General features: G+C 34.7%; 1 protein-coding gene across 5 annotated transcripts in view; it reads right to left on the bottom strand.

Moving 5' to 3' along the window:
• ECPAS (Ecm29 proteasome adaptor and scaffold) overlaps nucleotides 1–24,614 on the bottom strand; it is a 127,170-nt gene that overhangs the window by 56,185 nt on the left and 46,371 nt on the right. For 4 of the 5 annotated variants that reach the window (XM_081282381.1, XM_081282382.1, XM_081282379.1 and 1 more), the window contains 11 exons: nucleotides 23,436–23,554; nucleotides 22,237–22,386; nucleotides 18,825–18,993; nucleotides 15,693–15,832; nucleotides 14,468–14,549; nucleotides 11,799–11,918; nucleotides 5,117–5,202; nucleotides 4,593–4,671; nucleotides 2,662–2,711; nucleotides 1,479–1,545; nucleotides 1,264–1,386 (listed from right to left, as the gene is read on the bottom strand). In XM_081282381.1, coding sequence (XP_081138507.1) covers nucleotides 1,264–1,386; nucleotides 1,479–1,545; nucleotides 2,662–2,711; nucleotides 4,593–4,671; nucleotides 5,117–5,202; nucleotides 11,799–11,918; nucleotides 14,468–14,549; nucleotides 15,693–15,832; nucleotides 18,825–18,993; nucleotides 22,237–22,386; nucleotides 23,436–23,554 — 1,185 coding nt within the window. Of the gene's footprint in view, nucleotides 1–1,263; nucleotides 1,387–1,478; nucleotides 1,546–2,661; nucleotides 2,712–4,592; nucleotides 4,672–5,116; nucleotides 5,203–11,798; nucleotides 11,919–14,467; nucleotides 14,550–15,692; nucleotides 15,833–18,824; nucleotides 18,994–22,236; nucleotides 22,387–23,435; nucleotides 23,555–24,614 lie in introns of those variants that run through there. The other variant, XM_081282383.1, reaches the window with a different exon arrangement.

Here is a 24,614-nt window from a genome sequence, read left to right as displayed (position 1 = left end):
TACAAGCATGATACAAGTATACTTGTATACTTGTTTTAAGATTCTATTCCAATAAGTTTCCACATAAGCCTAAAAATCACTGTCTGTGATATATGACCATGAACCATGTGAATTGGACGCCAGAAGTATTTGACAGTGGTACTCTATATGGTAAGATTTCTGAACATACATAAGGGCAAAAATTAATCCTATCGTGTTTCAACAGAAAATAGATACCTTTGGAATCTTCAGAATTTCCTCATCAAGAATGTGTTAAATTATGTCAACCTCAATTCAGTAGGAAGCATTTTATATTAATCTCAGCAATAATTTTTGGCAATATTCCCTTTTCCAATGTCTCCTTTCTATTGGTACAAATGGAGAACAAAGAACTCACTAAAGCAGATACATAATATTTAATTTTATACTGTGTATTAACACTATACTTATGTGTATGTATAGCTATAGATACTCCAAATTCTCCTATGAACTCCCACTTTTTTTGGTTGCAGGGAGAGGTGGGGTACCAGGGATTGAACTCAGGAGCATTCGGCCACTGAGCCACATCCCCAGCCCAACTTTGTATTTCATTTAGAGACAGGGTCTCACTGAGTTGCTTAGCACCTCACTTTTGCTGAGGCTGGCTTTGAACTCGCATCCTCTTGCCTCAGCTTCCCAAGCCACTGGGATTACAGGCGTGCACCACTGTACCTGGTTTGAACTCCCACTTTGGCCAGAAAAAAATAGGACTAGAAGGAAGAACATGGATGGTGGTACTGGATTACTTCCTGATGACTACTTTTGACATAAGCATCTTGTTTTTCTTTCCTTCTGCTTTTCTCTCAAATACAACATGATCTCGCTCATATGTGAAATCTAAAAAACCTGATCTCATAGAAGTTGAAAGTAAAGTAGCAGTTACCAGACAGGCAAAGTAGAGGACATAGAGGATGGGGAAAGGTTGGTCTACAGGTGCTAAGTTACAGTTAGAAGAAATAAGCTCTGGTGTTCTATTGCATAGTAGGGTGATTATAGATCATGATAACTTACTGTATATTTCAGAAAAGCTAGAAGAAAGGATTTTTAATTTTTTACCACAAAGAAAAGATAGATGTTTGAAAAGACAGAAATGCTTACCCTGATTCTAATATCACAATATATACATGTATTGAAACGTGACATATCCCATAAATAAATATAATTTTTGTATCCACTTAAAAACAATTTTTTTTAATGTAAAATGTGTATGCTACCAGCCATTGTCATTCACAAAGTTGGACCTACCTTTATTAAGTAAGAAGCCACAAGTGCCTCCATCAGAGTTCGCTGTGCTCCTTCCAAAGAACTGTATGCCCCAACCATCATAGATAATGCTTCTTGTATGGCAAGCCGTGTCTCAGGCTCTTCCTGTAAGGATGATAAAAATAGTGTTTCCCTCCCTTTTGACTTCCAAGTGTGCATCTAAGCAGAAAGTATAAACTTACCATCTGTTTCCCTACCTTACATAGGGCTTCAAAAAGCTGCTGCACAAGAGCTATATCCTTAGTGAATAAATGGGGCATTCGACTGTAAGAAAATATAACGATATCATTATGATCATAATTTCATGAGATGAAAGAGAAAATGAAACTACATACAAATTTTCCTAAACTCATATTTTCATCTCTGAACACAGTGTCAGCATAATTAGATTATTTCCCCCAAGAACCCAATATTTTTACAAGTAAATATTTAATTCTTCAACTATCTAATCCAAGCAACCCTTGATTAATATGTATTTTTTTCTAGATAGTCCCTCTATAAATTCCATGCATTCAGTTAACATTTCTGATTTTAACATGAAAAAAAGAGGTAAGACAAAATTGTATTTTAAACTAAAGGTTAAGGTCGTGCCAAAAGACAAGGGACAAGGTTTGTGAAAACCCTGTGCTGCATAAGTGGATCTGGGGTTGTTTTTGTCTGAACCCCAAAGCTCAATATCAATTCTACAGTAGCAGATATAGAGTCTATGCATGGAGCCAAAGCATCATATGGTACCACGCAGGACACTTGATCTTTATGTCCTTCCTTTGAAATATAGGAAAGGAAAATAAAACCAGGAGGAATTGAAATGAAGAATCATACAGAAAAGAAAATAAATCTATCTTTGAAAACAGGGCTATTTAGAATAACAATATAGGGCTGGGGATGTGGCTCAAGCAGTAGCGCTCTTGCCTGGCATCCTCAGCACCACATACAATAAAGACATTGTGTCACCGAAAAATAAATATTAAAAATTCTCTCTCTTTAAAAAAAAAAAGAATAACAATATAAACACAAAAAAAGAATCACTAGACAAAAATGACCATAGGGATTTTAGAATTTAGTGGTTAGTAGCAATAAGAACACTTAAGGTCAATCAAAAGTCTGTAAGGGACATAAATTCTAACCCATTATCATGCAATTCAGTTCAAAATCCCACTGGAAGAATACATTTTTATGGTAATATATCTTCAAATGTAAATTTAAATGTCTTACATCTTCTTTCTTCTACAAAAGGAAGAGTTTTCTAAACAACTAATGACCATTAAAATACATTTCCTTTCAGAATCACAACAAATTTATTCAGCATTCATTATTAAATGCCAGTTTTTTCCTCAGTTTACCAACAGGATATCTCCCACTGAAAAAGAGTTTACTCACCTGGAGAGTTTTCCAACAGCTGAATATGCCATTGACAGTAGTTTAGGGTCCTTAAAATTTAAAAAAAAAAAAAGAAAAAAGAAAAGAAAGAAAGAAAAGGAAAAGAAAAAGAAAAAAGAAAAGAAAAAACAGACAAAACAAAGTAAACAGCAAAACCTTTTCGCTGCAATTACATGCATTATTTTACTTCTTGCTAAATCTAGATCTCACTCTAACTACATGATAATAGCATCTGAACAACAACAAAAAAGGTTCAAACCCAGCATCCATCACAGTATAAAAAGGAAAAACAAAAAAACAGCAACGAAAACAAACAAACAAATGACAATTAAAAAAAAAGAAAAGAAAACCCTTTCCTTCCCAACCTATTCCAAAAGGAAAATGCAGTAATCATCTATAGAAGGTTTCTCTTAGCTGGTGCTAAGTGCAGGATATTGTCAACACCATGCATCCTGCAAACACCAAAATCCATCTTCAACACACTAGGAAAACAGCTTAACTTATTAGAACATTCATCACTAATATCACTAATATAAGTAAGATCCTCCCTCTCACCAGATTGCAGTAAGCTATAGTGTGATTTTTCTAAAAATCTGCACTACAATGAAGAGCTTCCTCTTATATCTTCTACCATAGAAAATTAAGAGGGTCAGAGTCATCAAGTAAATTGGTGAAGTTCCCTCCTGAAAATTCAGACACAATTTTATGAAAACCAGCAGTCTGACTGATTACTCTAAATAGTAACAAATTTCTGCAAGGTGAAATTTATACATTTAACCTAGGATTCACCCTTCCACATCTGAAGAGCCACTCAAGAATACATATGTCAAGAAGGCTTGCAGATGTCACCTGGAAGTAGGAGGACTAGACTCTCATGGTTTATCTGGACTCTCTAAACTATTTTGAAATATATAGTTCTCTCCGAAAGCCCCAAAGCATTTTTATTTCTACCAACCACTTCAAAGCATCCGATTATCTACCCATAAATTAATGTAAAGTTTCCTTAAACCTTAAAAACCATACAGGGATTTTTCAGTAGGAGAAAAAGCTAGAAGTCAGGCACAGCTTCATGACAAGTGAACATTTTTCATCAATAATATTTGTTAATATTCCTTCACTGTGCTGAACAATTTATGTGTTATCTCATTTTATCTTTACAATAATCCAGTGGGGTAATACTATTATTTGAATTTTTCTCATAAAGGACAGTGGTCCTAAGAATTTAAGTAATTCACTAAAGAACAAAACTAAAATTTAATTCTAATTTTCAATAGCAAGATCTTGATCTCACTCTACTACTGCAAACATGCATTCATATTTAGGTAAGACTGAAGAAATACAGGCTAACTAGAGTTCTTGAAACCTTACCTTTTTTTTAGCAAATTCTCCTGAAATAGTGGAGATGGTAAGAGAAACAGAGAAATATAGTAGGAAAAACAAGATTCATAAATCTGTAATCCGAGGTATCCTCATCCCACTTAGCTTAAGGAATCAAAAATTTACTGAATGCATGTTTTGATAGAATTTCAAATCAATAAACTCTCAGCCCCTAAAAATTAACTCTTTCCTAGTAAAAGTAGAAAAGCCAAATACTTCCATATGGAAATAAATCATAAAATTAACTTAAACTAACCCTTTTCGTTTTTGCATGGTACACAGAAGCAGCATAAAATAAATTTAATTTAAAAATATCTTATTTAAAGAAGTGGTATGAACCCTCAAGACTTGTATCAATTTTAGCACTTATTTCTTTAAAAAAATAAAAAGCAGAAAATGGCAATAGTTTCTGAAATTTCACTACTTCAAGTAAAAATGTTAAGAAACAATGAATAATAGATAGCAAATCTTAACTCTATAAACAAACTAGAAAGATTTACCATAGAAAATCCTTTATAATATAAAATGTAAAATTTCAAAGTTAAGGCACTTACTTCTTTATATTCATTGATTAGTTTAGTGAGGCCATTCAAAAGCATTGGACCTAATGGCTTAATCTTGATATCTGGACAGCTTTTGAAAAAACACACATACACAAAGAGAGATATGAATTGTATATCTTTTCAGATGATTACTTAAAATAATTAGAGACAAGTGAAATAAATAAAATTATCTATTAAAATCTGAAAATTCTTAAATTAAACAAATTAATTCTTTCTAGTTAAGATGGGTTTTTAAAAAAAAGTACACTTAAGTCATTTGATCATTTCAGCAGTTAAAAACTTTACAATTAAAATAGTTCAAGCCAGGCATGGAGACACATGCCTGTAATCCCAGCATCTCAGGAGTCTGAGGCAGGAAGATTGTGAGTTCAAAACCAGCCCCAGCAACTTAGCAAGGCCCTAAGATTCTAAATAAAATTTAAAAAGGGCTGGGGATGTGGCTCAGTCGTTAAGCGTCCCTGAGTTCAATCCCAGGTCCCAAATAAATAGATAGATAGATTGATCAAAGAACTTACGTTATACAAATGTGATGTACAAATTGCAGGGATAATGTTCTTAACTTTGAATTTGTATTTGTACCAAAAAGTCCATCATATACCACCTATGTAAAAGGGACAAAGTCAAGGACATCAATTAAAAAAAAATAAAAATTTACTATTTTCAAACAGTCAGGATGCACTATTAGACATTTTATATGTCTTGTTCTTCAATATTAATGCAGTTCTTAACGTAATATAAACACTATTAGCTGACCAACTTAGCCAATTAGAAGTTCTTTTAATAGCTTGTGATGAAACAAAGAGAGACTTGAGGTTGATCTCAGAAGTCTGCAAAACATGTAGGTCTACCATTAAGAAACAATTCTGAGTTCACACTGCAGAAGTTACCACTCCCACCATTCCACACAACATAGGGAACACTAGCAGACAAAAATCATTTGGGGAGAATTAGGTTTCTTAATTACATCTAGTCATTCAAAACCAATTATAATAAAACTTCACAGAAAACATTTCATAAGTGTTTGGTCAGGAAATAGGTGTCTAAAATGCCAAAGGAAAAAGAAACAGAGAGAGAGAGAAAGAGAAAAAGAAAGAAAGATAAATAGATAGATGAGTCCTGAGTGGCATCCAACAAGTTCCAATACTAAACACCAACACAAAAGATATGTAAACCCCTCAAATTCTGTTATGGTTTAGATATAAGGTATATCCAAAAGCTCATACTTGAGACAATGCAACAGGTTCAGAGAAATGATTGGGCTGCAAGGGTCTTAATCCAATCAGTGAATCAATCCCCTGATACCGATTAACTGATAATCGAAGGCAGGGAGGCTGTGGCTGGAGGAGGTAGGCAGTGGGGCGGTGTGGCTTTAGTTAAGTGGAGTTCTATCATTCCTCTCTCTCTCTCTGCTTTCTTATCATCATGTGAGCTGCTTCTCTCTTCCACACTTCTGCCATGATTTTGTTCAGCCTCATCTTGAGCCCCAAGGAAAAGACTGCTCTCTATGGATTAAGACCTCTGAAACCCAAAATAAATTTTTGCTCCTCTACAATTGTTCTCATAGGGTCTTTTAGTTGCAAAAATAAAAAAAGCTGGCTAAAACAAATTCATACTTTTTGTAGGAAAGATTATTCTTACACATAAAATACCCCTGTTCCTAAAACTACCAATGCCCACCTTATTTAACAATAATGTGGGCTCCAGGGCTAGGATGTAGCTCAGTAGCAAAGTGACTGCCTTGCATTGGCAAAGCCCTGGGTTTGACCCCTACTTCCAAAATAATGATGATGATGATGATGATGGCGGCAGCGGCTACAGATCTGCACTGAGTATCTGGGTTTATAAATTACTAGGTACTTACAGTTTGGTTTTCTGTTTTTTGTTTTTTGTTTTTTTTTAAGCAAGCACTGCTATCAAGGCACTCAGTCTTATTGAGGAGTTAAGACTACACCAAAAATGATACAGAGGGCTGGGGTTGTGGCTCAGCGGTAGAGCACTCACCTTGCACATTCGAGACCCTGGGTTCAATCCTCAGCATCACATATAAATAAGTGAAATAAAGGTATTGTGTCCAACTACAACTAAAAAATTACTATTTTTTTTAAATAAGAGACGTTGAACATTTTTTCATATATTTGTTGATCGAATGTATATCTTCTTCAGAAGTGTCTGTTCAGCTCCTTAGCCTGTTGAGAGCCACAGCCAAAGCGGCCCCAGCCAACTTCCAGCTGCCAGCTGACTGGCTCCTCTGCAGTGATGCTCATTGGGCTGTTTCCCCGCCCTTTCAGACCACGGAACTGCTCATTGGGGGACTCTTTTGGCTCCGCCTACATGACCCAGCCAATGGGCCTCAAGAGTGGGAGGAATGGGTGGGTTGAGAGGCTCGCCAGAAGCCGGTGGTGGCAGTTGGGCTCTGAGGGAATTCCTGAAAAGCTGTGTGGTGCAGCATGTGTGTTCTAAAAATAAAGTTCGTATCTGCTTGACAAGTGGCTCACGAATTGTGCCCAGCCAGACTGCTGCATTAGCCCGTTTATTGATTGGGTTAGTTTGTTACTTGGTATTAAGTTTTTTACGTTCTTTATATATCCTGGAAATTAGTGCTCTGATGTGAGAGTGGCAAACATTTGCTCCCAAAATATAGGCTCTCTATTCAACTCATTGTTTGTTTCTTTTGCTGAGAAGAAGCTTTTTAGTTTGAATCTATCCCATTTATTAATTCTTGATTTTATTTCTTGCACTTTAAGACTCTCGTTAGGCAAGTTGGGTCCTAATCCTATGTGATGAAGATTTGGGCTTACTTTTTTCTCTATTAGGCGCAGGCTCTCTGATCTAATTCCTAGGTCCTTGATCCATTTTGAATTGAGTTTTGCACATGGTGAGAGATAGGAGTTTAGTTTCATTTTGTTGCATACAGATTTTATACATTCGATCAACAAATACATGAAAAAATGTTCAACATCTCTATTAGTTAGAGAAATACAAATCAAAACCACTCTAAGATTTCATCTCACGCCAGTCAGAATGGCAGTTATCAAGAATACAGACAACAATAAATGTTAGCAAGGATGTGAAGAAAAAGGCACATTCACTGCTGGTGGGACTGCAAATTGGTATAACGAATCTGGAAAGCAGTATGGAGATTCCTTAGAAAACTTGGAATGGAACCATCATTTAACCCAGCTATCCCACTCCTTGGTCTATACCCAAAGGATTCAAAATCAGCATACTACAGTAACATAGCCACATCAATGTTTATAGCAGCTCAATTCACAATAGCTAAACTGTGGAAGCAACCTAGATGCCATTCCATAGATGAATGGATAAAGAAAATGTGGTATATATGCACAAAGGAATAAAATCACGGCATGTGGAGATAAATGAATGGTGGTGGAGAACATCATGCGAAGCAAAGTAAGCCAATCCCAAAAACCAAAGGCCAAATGTCTCTGATAAGTGGATTCTGATCCATAATGAGGGAGTGTGTGGGGAAAATAAAGGAACTTTGATGGGGCAAAGGGGAGGAAGGGGTGGGGAAGGGATACAGGGGTAAGAAAGATGGTGGAATGAGATGGACATCATTACCCTAGGTGCACATACGACTGCACACATAATGAGACACTACATAGAAATGTAAAGTTGTACAGCAATTGTGTACAATTAATCAAAATGCATTCTGCCGTCATATATACCTAATTAAAATTAAAAAAAAAAATGACTGGGACATTCCAGAAACTACTGCTCCATGTTTGAAATTTAGCACCAACTCTAATGAAATAAAGGTCTCTCTTTTACACACACACACACACACACACACACACACAAAATGAAAGAAGACAAATATAACCAGGGATACAAAAATTTTTAAGAACAATCTGATAATGTCATGTTATATAGATAATAAAAGCAAAGGGGATAATTGGAACATTTACAATCTGCGGGGAAAAAATAAAATTTAAATTGCACACAAGTAAAGAATTGTGGTTGGTGCTGTCATGTGTTCAAAATCAACATGAGGTAACACATGCCTACTTAAAAGTGTATCAGGAAAGAGGAGATTCCTCTGAATGTCATCTTGAAGGATTCTCTGATTAGAAATGAAAATATAAGAAAATGGAGAACATTAATGAGCAGCAAACAATGATTTTTGTCTGTGGAATGCTTGATGTTAGTTATACTTATTTTCAAAACATATAAAAATAAGTAGAAATAAAGTATAAACTTACAGAAAGATGAATATTTTGTCCCAAAATCCTAGCAGCTTACACTGTAATATATTGTTACTGCAACCATATTTTCTGAACCAAAGTTATCAAGGCACTGCCTGGGAAATAGTGCTTGGAAACTGCAATCTAAGAAGTTCTGTGGCAATTTTATGGTTATGGAGACACAGAAGAGTATATCTGAAATTAGCAAATATTAAAGTACCTTCTGCTAGGCATAAGTCTGTGCCCACTATGCATAGAAAGGACAAGAGAGTGCTCAGATTGGAATTGAATGGAAGGAGAGGCAGACAGGAGGTGGCACACTTGAGCAAACACTGAAATATGAGTAGATGTTTACCAGGCTAAAAGGGCAAAGGCAGCCTCTATGCCAGGCAGAGGAAGCATCCTGAGTGGAAACAGAGCCACGAAAACAGCAGATTCAAGGAGCTAGAATCTTTTATTGGAGCATAAGGTGCAAGGCAAAGGGTGGCAAGATATGAGACCAGAAGAGAAATAACTTCTAACCTTTCACCATTTACTGAGAACTTAATAACTGAATGAGTACTAGCCTCTGTGTTCTAAACTTTCTAGATATTACTCCATCAGTCCTCACAACACTGCTCTGAGGTAGGTATTATTACAAATTAAAATGTGTTGGGAAAACTGGATATCCACGTGCAAAAGAATGAAGCCAGATGATTTCTTACCATCGCATACAAAAACCAAATGCATCAAAGATGTAACTGTAAGACCTAAAACTACAAAACTCAGAAGAAAATACAAAACTTCACAGCAATGATGTTTTGAATATGACACCAAAGGCAGGCAAGAACAACAAAAATAACAAACTGAACTTCACAAAAATTTAAACTTGGGGCTGGGGATGTGGCTCAAGTGGTAGCGCGCTCGCCTGGCATGCGTGGGGCCCGGGTTCGATCCTCAGCACCACATACAAACAAAGATGTTGTGTCCGCCGAAAACTAAATAAATAAATAAATAAATTTTTTTAAAAAAGAATTTAAACTTACATGCATCCAAAGAAAATACCAAAAGAAAAAAAAAAGGGCAACTCACGGAATGGATAAAAATAATTCCAAATAATATATCAGATATGGATTAATATTCAGAGTTATTAAAAGAACTCCAAAAGTGAACAACAACAACAACAAAAAAAAAACTTCAAAAAATAGACTTGGGAGGCTGAGGTAGAAAAATAAGTTGAGCACAGGGATGAGGACAATTTTGGCAACATAACAAGACCTTGTCTCAAAATCAAAAGAAAAGGAAAAATGACAAAGGAAGAAAAGACGAGAACACACACACACACACACACACACACACACACACAGAACCAAAAAGTACATGAAAACTATAAAGAAATACCATCTCATACACATATGAAGGATACTATCCAAAAACTAGAATATAAGTGTTGAAAAGCATATGAAGAAATTAAAACCCTTGTGTACTGAAGGTGGAAATGTAAAATGGTACAGCCAATGTGGAAAATAGTATGGCAATTCCTCAAAAAATGAAAACTACCATATAATCCAGCAACACCATTTCTGGGTGTACAGGCAAAACAATTTGAAACAAGGTTACAAAGAGATATTTGTACATTCATGTTCACGGCAGCATAATTCATGAAAGTTAAAATATGGAGGCAACCCAAGTGTCCATTGACAAGTAAATGGAATATTCAGCCTCAACAAGGAAGATTTTTTGTGTGTGTGGTACTGGGGACTGAACCCAGGGCCTGGGTCTTGTATATGCAAGGCAAGCACTCTACCAACTGAGCTATATCCCCAGCCCTACAAGAACGGAATTCTTGATACATGTTACAATATGGATTAACCTTAAGGACATTATGCTAGTAAAATAAGCTAATCACAAAAAGACAAATACTGTATGATTTCACTTATAAAAGGTACCTAGAGCAATCAATTCATAGAGACAAAAAGCAGAACGGTAGTTGCCAGAGGCTACAGGGCAATTGGAATGAGGGGTTACTATTTAATGAGCAGAGTTTCTGTATTGTAAGATGACGAATTATAGAGATGGGCAGTGATGATTGTACAACATTACAAATGTATTTAATATCACTGAACTATATACTTAAAATGATCAAGATGGTAAAATTTGTGTGTATTTTATCACAATTAAAAAAATTTTAAAAAAAGCAAATAATTAGAATAGAAAAAATATAACACAAACTATCTCCAGTGTTGAGTTGGTCATGATTTGAATAAAAGGCATGGTCCTTTTTTTTTTAATTTATTTTTTTAGTTATGGGTGGACACAATATCTTTATTTTATTTTTATGTGGTGCTGAGGATCGAACCTAGTGCCTCACGCATGGTAGGTGAGTGCTCCACCTCTGAGCCACAACCCCAGCCCCAAAGCAAGGTCTTTTGTAAATGAACCTGCAAACTTCACCAACAAGGATTTCCAATTGCAAAGATAACTCTGGTGATAACAGAAAAAACTGACTGACTATGAACCAAACTAAAGGGAAGAGGATAGAAGAATTCTGCAATAACCAAAAAAAGAAGAGTCTGTATTCATTTTAGCATTAGGTACAGAGGAAAGATGAAAACATTAGGAAGACAAAATCAGGAGGAATTGGCCATTGCCTTCATGTAAGCTTCAGGTAAGGATGATAAAGTTCATTCACTTTAGTGACTTGAATTTCTGATGGTACCATTTTTGGAGAAACACACACACACACACACACACACACACACACACACACACACACACACACTGTTTGAACAGGAATGTCACCATACATTTAGGGTGAATGGAAACCATATGTAGAATATATACTTTGAAGTTTTTAAGAAATCATTTCTATAGCTAAGTTTAAGATAGGAAAAAAAAGACAGTCTCATTAATCTTTTCTATATATCAATGTACCTCTTGAATATCCCTTAACAGAGTTCTTTCTCTAATTAAAAAGACCTGAGGACATTTTGCTCTGAAAGAAATAAATTACCTGAATGTTAGCTGGGAAAGTTTCAGCAGCTTGTCTAGAGCGAAGGAGATGAGGGACAATCTTTAACTTGACTCTAGTACTAACTGGGTCCCTTTTCAGCTCTGGCTTCAGAACTGCTCCCTGTAAGAAGTATGTATGATTATAAGTCAGCATTTCAAAATCATTTATCATCTTATACTCTTGAAAATTACTAACGACTCAAAAAAAACTGTTATTTCCATCAGTATAACCTGTCAGCATTTATTATATATTAAAACTGAAAATTTTTTTAAATGTTTATTTACTCAGAAACATTAATGAACTCATTATATATTTTCTTAAAAAAACTTTTTTATGAAAAATAGCTATTTTATCAAAAACACTACACCAAAGGAGTAGCACTGTTTACACTTTTTGCAAACATCTTCAACAGCCATTTTACTAGAAGAGATATGGATTCTTATATATTCTTCTGCACTTAGTCTGCTGTGATAGGTTATTTTAGTTGAAGTATGTAATAAGATCCAGCTTGCATGAATATATAATGAGAAATGTGGGGATTATTTTAACCTCTTCAGGTAATTATGGATATTTTTTGACACTGTACCAAAACTTGATAAATAAAAGTTAGCTCTAGGGGTAGGATTGTGGCTCAGTGGTAGAGTGCTCACCTCGCACATGTGAGGCACTGGGTTTGATCCTCAGCACAACATAAAAATAAATAAATTAAATAAAGATATTGTGTACATCCACAACTAAAATATATATATATTTATTTTTTTAAAGTTAGCTTTAATTTGGAGCTCAAGCCAAATCAGTGAGCTTTTACATATCATAAATTACATGGTCTATCTTGCACTTTGAATAACTCCCTTACATCTGTATATTTTTCTAACAGCATTGGTTATCTGGAATATACTGGCTCACTGAGTTAAGCTAATGTTTCATCATATGACACACACTCTCAAAAAATCAGGTGTTCATATACCACCAATTTCATCAGGAAAAAGCCCCAAGTATTGATAAGCTAAGTCATTGTGGTGAGTTCAAGTTTCCCATAATTCTAATTTTTCCTTGAAAGCTCAATTTTTATCATTCCCCAAAAATCATTTGCCTTCCTTGAAGGGACTTCATTTTTTTTTCTTTTAGAGAAAATATCTGCCAAATACCTATCTCAATAACTATAGAAGCAAAACAATTTCTACTGCTTCATCAGGATATTCTTAAGTAAAACTGAGTTTTATTCTCTCTTTCCTTTCCTTTTTTATAACCATCAGTGTTTACCAATGAAGATCAGAATGGCTGCCAGTATTGTTTGGTTACATGGTATTCCTTTGATTTGTGGGAGGATCCCAGCACATACATCCATCATTTGTATCATCACACACAAAAAAATATAGCAAACGATCTCTTGTCTTTGAAAACCTCTAAAAATCCCTGTGACCCCAAAAGTCCATGGTACACTCTGAGAACCAGTAATCTAATCTTCCTACATAAGGAACATGATGCCCAGAGAAGTTCTATGATGAGCTACTCTTACCCAACATATCACATGCAGCCATTCAGGGCTGGAACTCAGGGGTCTCAATTCATAGTTCTGCTGCACCACATTCAATTTAATCTAAATAGAGCTAACATGATTTTTAAAACAACTAGCTATGGTTTAAAAAGCAAGAAAGTAAAGCTGAGTGTGGTGGTGCACACCTGAATTCCCAGCAACTCGGAGTCTGAGGCAGGAGGATCTCGAATTCAAAGCCAGCCTCAGCAAAAGCAAGGTGCTAAGCAACTCAGTGAGACCCTGTCTCTAAATAAAATACAAAATAGGGCTGGGAATGTGGCTCAGGGGTCAAAGCAAGAAAGCAAACAAATCAACCTTGTATGTCTAGGTTTGGATTTGCAACACTTTTAAATGTGGTATAAACTTATGTCATTAAGCTAAAATCTTACCTTAAAACAGCAGAAGAACCCATCTTTTGTTCTAGATTCTAGGCCAGGGGTGAGCAAGCTACAGCACATAAGCCAAATCTGGCACATCATTTATTTTGATAATTGCCTATGACTCAAGAATCACTTTTATGTTTTAAATAGTTTTTTTAAAAAAGCATAAAGTTTTATAATACATGAATACTATATGATATTCAAATGTTAGTATCCAAGTGTTTTATTGAAACACAACCATGCTCATTCAGTTACATATATCAGACTGCTTCTTTCATGTTACAAGAGGTAAGTAGCCTTATATAAGGTCTGCAAAGTAACAGGAAAAGTTTGCTGATCCCTAAACTAGACAATGCATCATGATTATTATGTGCCTACATTAAAAACACCAGATGGGGCTGGGGCTGTGGCTCAGTGGTAGAGTGTTCACCTAGCATGTGTGAGGCACTGGGTCCGATCCTCAGCACCACATAAAAATAAACAAACAAAATAAAAATAAAAAAATAAACAAAATAAAGGTGTCCATCTACAACTAAAAAATATATATTAAAAAAAAAAAAAAAAAAAAAAAAAAAACACCAGATCTTAAACTAAGTTACTAGGAGATTTCACCTAGACTAGGATGGCTTAAACAAGTATTTAATATAGATTTAGCTTAAACCAAAGTAACTAGAAGAAAACACACAAATATATACAGTTCATGTCAACAAAATGCTTTTTATGTTGATGGGAGAATAAATCAATCAACCTACCTCTTTTGTCTTCAGTGGTATATCTCCAAGGTATACCTTGTACATTTTATTAATGATGGCAGGATTATTCCAGTCAATTAAGCTATGGAAGGTTTTGATATAAGGTGTTAAAATTATTTTTCTTCCCATTTCAATAATTTTTAAAAAACTATAACCCCAACACTTGTTACCAAAGGAAAATGTTACAAACATACAAATAAAATGACAATTAACACTGTAGAAGAGAGGAAATGGAGAGACTCTCTTATCAAAGATAGCTTAGAAGAAAATATAGATCACATGAATTATGATGTATGAAGATTACCACCACCACCCCCATTCCACAGCAGACTTCACCCAATCATTTAAAAAAATCTAGCAATAGTGCAAATCTTCCTCTCACTTGCCTGGGTCAAGTTTTACCACACCATCTTCTCTCCACCTTCTCACATTGGTTTTGCTTTCAAGTATGCCTTATTTGTGCAAACACAATTTATTATGCTGCTTCAACTACTTTTCTGATCCACCTCTTATTTCACAATTTATCAATCTGCCTCTTCTCAGCTATTCACAATCTACTATTAGCAAAGATGTTCTACAATTCTAGCTTAGGCATGATTCACCTACATCTTTTCTCAGCTAACTGCTACTAATTAATCCTTGAGCCCCACCATTATTTCCCTTCTATAATACTTCAGATTTAAACATATTTTACAAAACAAAGAAACACTTGGTAATAGTTAACCAATGAGGGTAATTTTCACAATTCCTTTTATTCTGTCTTGATTTTATTTCTTATACCAAAAATTTCCTACAAGTCTAGTTACTTTTTGTATCTGCTCCTGTGTAAATTAGGATCTATTCAGCAACTCTTTTCATGAACATTATTTTCAATGTATAGCCATAATATACATGTTCTTTATTAAAAATAGCCAACTGTTAATCCAGAAAACAGAAAAAAAAATCACTTCTTACATCTAACATATGTCTTAAAATTCCTTTTGATCTTAACCTAGCTAAAAGTCCTATTTCATGATGACATTCCTAACCTACTCCAGCTTAAATTCTATCTCTAAACAGCTTTCTTTTTTGTCTTACTCAGAATTCTGCTCTTCAATAAACTTTACTTAGTAGTATACTTCATAATATCCTAAATTGAATACTGCATTCCTTAACATCTTAAAAGAACAAATGTGTGTAAAATTTTTAGAAATTTGGTCCTTTCAATTTTGAAAAGTTTAGTTACCTTTGCTTGCTTTTCAATTCGAGGTCTGCCGCTGTTGCCACACTGTGACGTGTGTCACTAGAAGCAACCACCAGGTGGAGAACAGCTTCGAGTTCAGGCACCTGTTCAGCTTCTATGAATTTCACAATGCCCAATTTGCACTGTAGATAAATGAAGGGAAGAAGAAAGCGTGGTCAGGGAAACAAATTATACCCACTAAAAACAATGTTTAACTATCAGTGTGGTCACAAACCAAGGATTAATAGTAACAATAGTAGGAGCTCCTATTTAGGTTTATAATGTGCCAGGGACTGTACTAAATCATATATATTCATGATTTCATTTAACCCTCACAATCTATGAGATAGATGCTACTCTATATACTTTTCAGGTAAGAAAACTGAGGCAAGACAAAAGAGATCAAGACACACAGTAATGAAGGCCAGATTCAAATCAAAGTCTATTAGACTACAAAACTATTATGATACCCAGCTTCACTTGAGGTTATGCAGCCTCCCTAGAATGATGAAGCTTTAAAGTCTACTTCTGGGGCCTCCAGGTAAGAGGGTAGTACATTAAGAATAAAGTGCTCCATTAATTTTTATAATAGTTCAAAGAGTACTAAACAACTCACATTCTATAGAATTCCACTCTACTGTTAACATACAAATTTTGTCCTCTATATTTTTAGATACTAAAAACCCAGACAGTATTCAATCAAATTGAATAACTGAAATGAAACACAGACTAAAGAAAGGAACTGCTTAGAACTACATGCAATGTGAAGGAGCTATGAATTTCACTACAAAATAACTCCAGGATTAAAATGCATGAAAAGTAAAACTTCATTTTTTTTTTAAGATGGACGGCATGCCTTTATTTTATTCATTTATCTTTATGTGGTGCTGAAGGTCGAATCCAGTGCCTCACATGCGCTAGGCAAGCACTCTGCCACTAAGCCATATCCCTTCATTTTTAGAAAAATCAATTACATAATAGCTCGTGTATAAATGATTGGGATTGGTAAATTTACACTTATTAAACAAGAAAAGCTATATTTAAAATGATGTAAAAAAAAATCATAAAATGGTGCCTTCACTCCTCTACTAAACACAACTTACTTGTAACAAGAGCTAAAAAAGACTCATTTTATGTAAGTCACTAAAAAAAACAGCTATGAAAGTTGAGTACACAAAAACATAAATAAAAACGTGTTTAAGAAAACTGAAAATGACACAGATGTACATGAATGGGAGACTAGTTAAAAAATATTACATGCAATTACATTCTACAGAAATATTCAAAAGGATGGACTTTTTTTTTAACCTGAACACTATGAAATGATAAAAGAAAACTATAAATATTATGTGAATGGTGAGTAAACATGTATTGTGTAAAACTATTTATATACAAACACAGAGAACAAGCTGTAGATGAATGACAAACTAGGGTGGCAAGATTTCAGATAATTTTTAACTTCCCTTTATACATTTTTTTTTCCTTTTTGCTATGGAAAAAGCAAATCCGGAGGATTAAAAAAAGGGAAGACGGACCCAGAGTCCTATGCATGCTAGGTATTCCACCACTGAGCAACATCCCAAACCTATATGATTTTTCACTCATTAGACCTCTAACTTTAAAATTACAAAAAATAATAGCTGGTAGGTTGCAGGAGGGGATTGTTTTGTTATGGTACTTGGAATTGAACACAGGGGCACTTTACCACTTAGCTACATCCATACCCCTTTTCAGTTTTTATTTTGAGACAGTGTCTTGCTAAATTGTTGAGGCTGGCCTCAAACTTGAGATCCTCCTGCCTCAACTTCCTGGGTCTCTGGGATTACACCCATGCCACTGCACCCAGCTTAAAAGCTGTTTTATTTAGAAAAAACAAAAGGTATTTAAAAATTAGAAGAAAATATTAAAACTATTTCAACAGTAGGATGTGAAACTGACAAAATGCATTTACAAAAGCTCTTTTAATTCTTAATGACGAGCATTAAGATTACAAGTGAACATTAAAAACTACTCTCCAGAATTTGTAGTTGTAACGCCTAGACATAGATTCGAAGCCTAGTAACAGAAGTGAGACCTTAGTGAATCTCAAAAACTTATTGCCTTTTAGAATTGGAAATAATAATTCTATAACTCATTGGGTTGCTGTGAGGATTAAATGAGATAATGTATTCAAAGTAGTATAGTGCCTGTCACAGATCATACTAGTAAAGTGTAGCTTCTGTTACTATTTACCTTACATCGGGGTTTAAGGATACAAAAAAAAAAAAAAGAAAGGAAAAAAAAGATGTGTATAAAACATAAAGTAAATCTAATCAATTATAATCCTCACTGAATAAAACATTCTATGAATTTGCTAGTTTCAAGAACGCCCCACTTGCCTCTTTTTCCCTCTCCTGGGAACACTGTTTTGATAAATGGTCACTTATATTCCCAAAAAGAAAAGGATCAAATCATTGAGACTGCCATGGAGAAATAAAGGAAGGATTAGAAGACTAACCCATGTTGCTTGAATTCCAAAATAATTACATACTGATCTCATCTGTTCTTCCCTGAGGTGCCTGATGACACAGACACAGTGAGGCACCTTCTCTGTAGAGCACCAGTCATTTTTAAAAGCTGCTCAGAGAACATCTGTGTCCTGTTTAAATCCAGAATAAAATTCTTAATGCCAATTTTTAAATTCCCAGGAAGAAATATAAAAGGGAGTCATGCTTTTCCCCCACATTGTCACTTGTGAAGCACAGGAGTTCCTCACTTTACACAAAATGTACATCCTAAAAAGCTGAATAAGATAAACTGCACTTTAACTGCACCAAAGGAGCTAGATAATTATTAAGCCTATAATTATAAACTAAAGTGACAGAAATTAAGTATACTCAATTTATAAATAGGCTGTGCTTGATTCTTGAAATATGTGAACAATGTAAGAAAAATTTAAAAGCATTTCCCACTCCTCCCTTTCCCAGGCTTTAACAAATAACTGACATGATGAAAAGAACACATTACACAATTGCTCCTTTCAAACATATTTCATTAGAGAGCCTGAATATACTGGAATTATGTCACACATGCTTCCATGAACTTCATAGGGGCAAGTGTACAAGGTCAAGTCCCATGATGAGCAGTGTGTGATACCTGCTCCAACTGTTCAGGTGTCCATGGGTTATCACCAATAACTCGTTTAGCTGCATAAAAGCTCATTCCTGGGGGAGGCTGTGGAATTCCAGAACCTCCCCCACTGTTTGAAGAAGAACCCTGTGCTGAAGATGAATTTTGGCGACTCTGGGATTCATTTAACACATATCTGGAAAGGAAATAAAACTTTAATGCTCTGTAAAAACACATGCATTTGTGTGTGTATATATATATATATACACCTATCCACATATATGACATTCAATCATATACTGTCCTCCCATGTTTCTAGAAGAATAAACATCTGAAATAAAAAATTTATCATAATTTTATTGGTATCTAAGAAAAGGTATCTACATTTTCAGCAAATTAACAAGAAGAGTACTTCATTCAACCTGGTTATAAATTAACTACAGCAGTTATCAACAATAAAAATATTTTGTTCACTCTTAATCTATTATTGTTCTGTGAGTCACTATGGATTCAAGCCTTTTGAGATTTTAGTTGACAAATAGAGACACAGGTTTCTTGGTGGTAGGCAGAGGCCAAATAGAGAGTAATTTTACACACACATTTCTCATTTCTACTAAGTTGTAAATTCACCTTTCAATTCTCCCTGAATGATTTATATACCTACAAAAAACTCCAAACCCCTACTATATAATCACCTAAGACCCCAAAAGCAAAAAAAAAAAAAAAAAAGAAAGAAAAAGAAAGCAGGTGGTTCAAGGAGGAAAAAGTCATAAAAAAATTATACTTGTCCATTATATGTTTAAAGCATTTTACATGTTCTTAATATTAATTTATCATCCTATTTCTTTCTAGCTTATAAAGAGTAGAAATAAATTCTGATAAATTAATTTTATTCCAATTAAACGAGTATTCCTCAAGTACAACATAAAATTTTGGTATAAATATTAATTCAAGTCCTTCAACTCTAAATTACTTTACATTACTTATAGGACATATTCACTTCAATTCCTAAATTCATCTACTTTTTAAATCTACTAGGGAATCACTTTAGTGTTTTATATATATGAGGCAAGTTCTCATCAGTAAGAAAATGTGAGGAATCACTAGCTTTGGTAAATCATGTTCCTAACTTATATTTGGATTTCAAGGTTTATATACCAAAGCCATCATCATCTGTCAATTCTGGATGCCTCCTTATTGAACAAATACAAAAGGAGGCTTTCGTTTATTTCTAGGTCCTAGCAAGACTTGTGGCATTAAGTAAATCAATCAGTAAGTACTGAACATGTAACACTCTGCAAATCATCAAATTCTAAGCACAAGCCTGAGGAATAGAAAAAGGGACAAGTCTGAGTCCCTGCCATATAGAACAAGACAAGACAATGACAACACAACATGTGGAAGAGCATTTATCATATATATTATCATTTATTTATCTCATATATATATATATATATATATATATATATATATCATTTATCATATATATTATCAGACAAAGAAACCACAGAGAAATGATATGACAGAAATTGAGAGAATAAACATGGAGTGTTTGAAGACCCAGAAAAATCAAGCTAACAAAGTAAAGGAGCAAAAGAAGACAAAATTGAAGAGGAAAGGAATCAGACAGGCTGAACTCTCATCTCTGGATTGAGGGACTCATGATATGCAGCCATGCCAAGCTTACCACCATATAATACTTGTGATGAGGTAAGAATCATGATAGCAATTAGAGGACTGCAAATCAAAACTACATGAAATTTCATCTAACTCCAGTCAAAGTGACAATTATCAAGACTACAAGTAATAATAAATCTTGGCAAGAAAGTGTAGAAAAAGATTCATTCACGCACTGTTGGTGGGACTGCAAATTAGTGCAACCACTCAGGAAAGCAGTATGGAAAGTCCTCAAAAAACTCAGAACGGAAACTCTATGCGATTCAGTATACATACAAAGGATTTAAAATCATCATACTACATTGACATAGCCACATCAATGTTCACAGCAGCACAATTCACAACACTCAAGCTATTAGAACCAACCTAGGTGCCCTTCAACAGATAAATGGGAAAAAAAAAAAAAGTGATACACACACACACAGGGGAGTATTAACCATAAAGAAAATATGACATTTGCTAGGAAATGACCAGAACTGGAAGACTAGCATGCTAAGTGAAATAAGCCAGTCCCAAAAAGCCAAAGGTTGAATATTTTCTATGATATGTGTAAGGTATCAGAGAATAAGGGAGGGGGAGAGTGAGAGAATCTCTCATCAACAGAGGAAAAAATCAGTAAATGAAGGCAACTGAGGAGGAAGAAAAAGAGAAGTACAGTGGAATGAATCTGACAAAAATTTCATATGTACATACATGAATACAGCACAATGAAACCAACATCAAGTATATCCAAGATACTAATTTAAAAAAAATGTGTGTGTGTTTGTGTGTGTGTGTGTGTGTGTGTGTGTGTACTAATAAGTTGTGGAAAGATCAGTAGAGGGTGATGAGCAAGGGGGAGGGAGGGCAAGGGTAAAGGCTGGGGACTGAATTAGAGCAAATTTTATTCCATGCTTTTGTGATTATGTCAAAATGTATCCTAATGTAATATGTAACTAAAAAGAATCAATTTAAAAATTAATTTAAAAAGAATTCACAATTTCTACAAGCCAGAGGGGCAAGGAGCAATACTTAAAAATTGTTTCTGGCAGCAGAACAAAATAGACAAGCTAGCAACAGCCCACAACCTGACACCAGGTCAGGATCAAAAGTCAGGTTAAAAAAAAAAAAAAAAAATTCTCAAATACAAAAGAGCTTCCATTCTACTAAATACTAAAAATACAATAACAACACAAAGTGGTCATACAGGTAGGTAGTTACTGTTATGGGGAAACAAAACTAATGCACTTCTATCTGCTTCTATCTGCTTCTATCTTCTAACTTCTATCAGTGTAGAGAGGTTTTAAGAAGAGTGGCTGACAAGAAAGAAATTGTGACAAGAAATGAAAAAAGCCAAAACAAAATGATAGCAGTGAAAATGGTTCTACAATATTAAGGAGGAAGGAGGTATTATGGAACTGATACTGTAGCAAGAAGGAAAAGAAAAGATGAAGATGATTTATAATTCTATATTAAGATGGCTAGAAAAATGATCATAGCACCAAAGTAACATAAAAAGTAGAAAGATTTTTATGGGGAAAATGCAATTTTAGCTTGAACAGATTGAATCTGAAATCACAACAGCAGCTCAGCATTTATAAGGCCAATAAGTAGTGGAATTAGAGTTTATAAAAGGTTGGGACAAGAGCAAAAAAAAATCTGATATGTATCAATTTACAAGTGAGAGCTGGATCACTTAAAACAGCACTTAATTTCCACGTGTTAAATGGAATCAAGAACGGGCTGCTTAGTTGCTTAGTTTCATTATTATTTTTTAACTTACCCATAAGGCATCAGAAGGACATCTAGCATGAAGTCCAAAAGCAGCTGCACAGTCTTTGGTTTCTCAGCAAGATTAAACGGAGAAGCTGATTTTGATGATTCAACAGAGTATTTCATGTGAAAAAGGGTTGGTATTAAAAGATGCATTAAGCTGAAAAAACAATTATATTTATTGCAACTACTTAAAAAATAAGGTTGTAATACAAGCAAATAACAGATGAAACAAAAATCACATGACAGAAATTGGTGGTTGCAGCTAGAGTCACTCATTTTCAACATACTAATGTATAAAGTCCTAATCTAGGAACTGGCCTCGATTTCTTTCTTACTGAAAATTCAGTACACTGAGTGGTAACTGGCATTTTGCCAATTTGGCTCAGCGCTAAAGCATGTGGAAAGAATGTACATAAAGTAATTGTAATGTTAATACATGAAATTATCAGAACAGAATTTACATTAAATCTTAGATAAAGCTTAATTACAACACATTCTTTCAATAAAGTTTTTATTGAAATATTGAATATGCTCATAAATTATTCCTGGGTTCAATTTCCAACACTGTAAAAAGTATGACAACAAATAAATAAATGTGAACTGAAAATTGTTATTGTTGCAATGGTGGGGACTGAATCCAGGACTCTGTGCATGCCAGGCAAGCACTCTACCACTGAGCCATGACTCCAGCCCCCTCCTTTCTTTTTTTAGTACCAGGAATTTAACCCAGTGGGGGCTTAACCATTGAGCCACAGCCTTATTCCTTTTTATTTTTTATTTTGAGACAGGGTCTCACTAAGTTGCATTAGGGCCCTGCTAAGTTGCTGAGGCTGGCCTTGAACTTGTGATCCTCCTGCCTCAGCCTTCCAAGTCGCTAGGATTACAGGCATGCACCACTGTGCCTGGCAAGATAAAAATGTTTTGATGAGATGGATTTTTAACTCTAATTTTTACCATCACATAAAATTAACTGCTTAAAAACAACTGACAAAAATATATCAGTCCTGCACATTTTTTCAATGTTCACATTAAGAAATTTTATAATAGTAAAACAATAACTGTAAGGTACCACAGAAAATGCAACTATTCGTCAGCTGAAAGAGCTCAAGCTTGCCATTTGCCAAGTGAAACCAAATATGAACCTATATTTAAAAAGCTGTTATTAATTCTTATAGGTGGGAAATAAGATAACTGAGGAAATCATACCTATCCTGCTGTGGCTGAGGCTTCCCCTCCATGGCAGTAAGAAGCGTAGGGGCCAATTCACATTGCTTTTCCACTGGTAGGCGAGGATAGCCCATCTTCACATAAATTATAGTAAAATTCTAATGCAAGAAGAGAAAAGCAAGTGAGAGTGAAGACAATATGATTTCAACAAAAACACATGCTGAAAGAGAGTTATGGGTTTTACCAAAAAAAAAAAAAAAAAAAAACCCACAAACTTTAATCATCCTTTCTCCACATTTATTAAAGCTTGACCAACTACTATACCTGAGGAGAAATTTCAGTCCAATGTATTCAAACTGCTCACCTTAAGGTGGGCTTCATGTGAGGAAGATGACTTAATCTAAGCCACTCATGCATGTAATTACTTATCACTAAGAAGAAAAACTACAATCATTTAACCTAACTAAACCTACATACATACATTAGCATCAGATCTCCCAGTTTGTTGCATTAATTCTTATAAGCTAGGAGAACATGTGTTAACAAATCCCAGGCTATAATTCCCAAATGGTCAATTTCTACAATGTTAGGATACTACAGCACTCCATAGTTCCTCACTCCAATAACTCCACAATGGATGATCAACCAGGGGAAGAGGAGGGCAGTAGGCATGTTTTTATCTCTATAATCCATGCAAAAGCCATATTTGAAGCAAATTCGTAGATACATATCTATATTTACACATAAAGATTTGCTTTTATAAAGGTTCTTCATTAAAATGAACAAGCTTTAAATACCTTCTTATTTGACAGGTTTATTGACACAGTGTTTCCATTTGCTTAAAGAAAGGGACATTTGTAATGGAATGATATGTCCAAAACAGGCACAGGCAAGATGTCTAGACCATTAAGTGGCTCCAAAAGTTTTGCAACTCCTGATGTCAGATTAAGATTCAATAGATTCTGCCTCAAAGCTAGGAACTACGAGGACCAGGAAAAGAGTACCATTGTCTTCATGTAGCATCAACATTTTTTATATTTCATTTTCATGAAAACAACAGTTTAATAGGAATATTTCTCACTAGCCTCAGATTTATTCCAATTTTGAAAAGCATACATTTCTGAATTACACATAAAAGAAACAATGATTTTTTTTTATTCAAATCTTTATGTCTTCTTGCCATTTCACTCTTTTCTCTTTTTCTATTATCATGTCTAT

This window comes from Spermophilus citellus, assembly GCF_964194105.1.
Source record: "Spermophilus citellus genome assembly, chromosome: 2".
NCBI lineage: Eukaryota > Metazoa > Chordata > Mammalia > Rodentia > Sciuridae > Spermophilus > Spermophilus citellus.
This window is presented reverse-complemented; position numbering and strand designations above follow the sequence as displayed.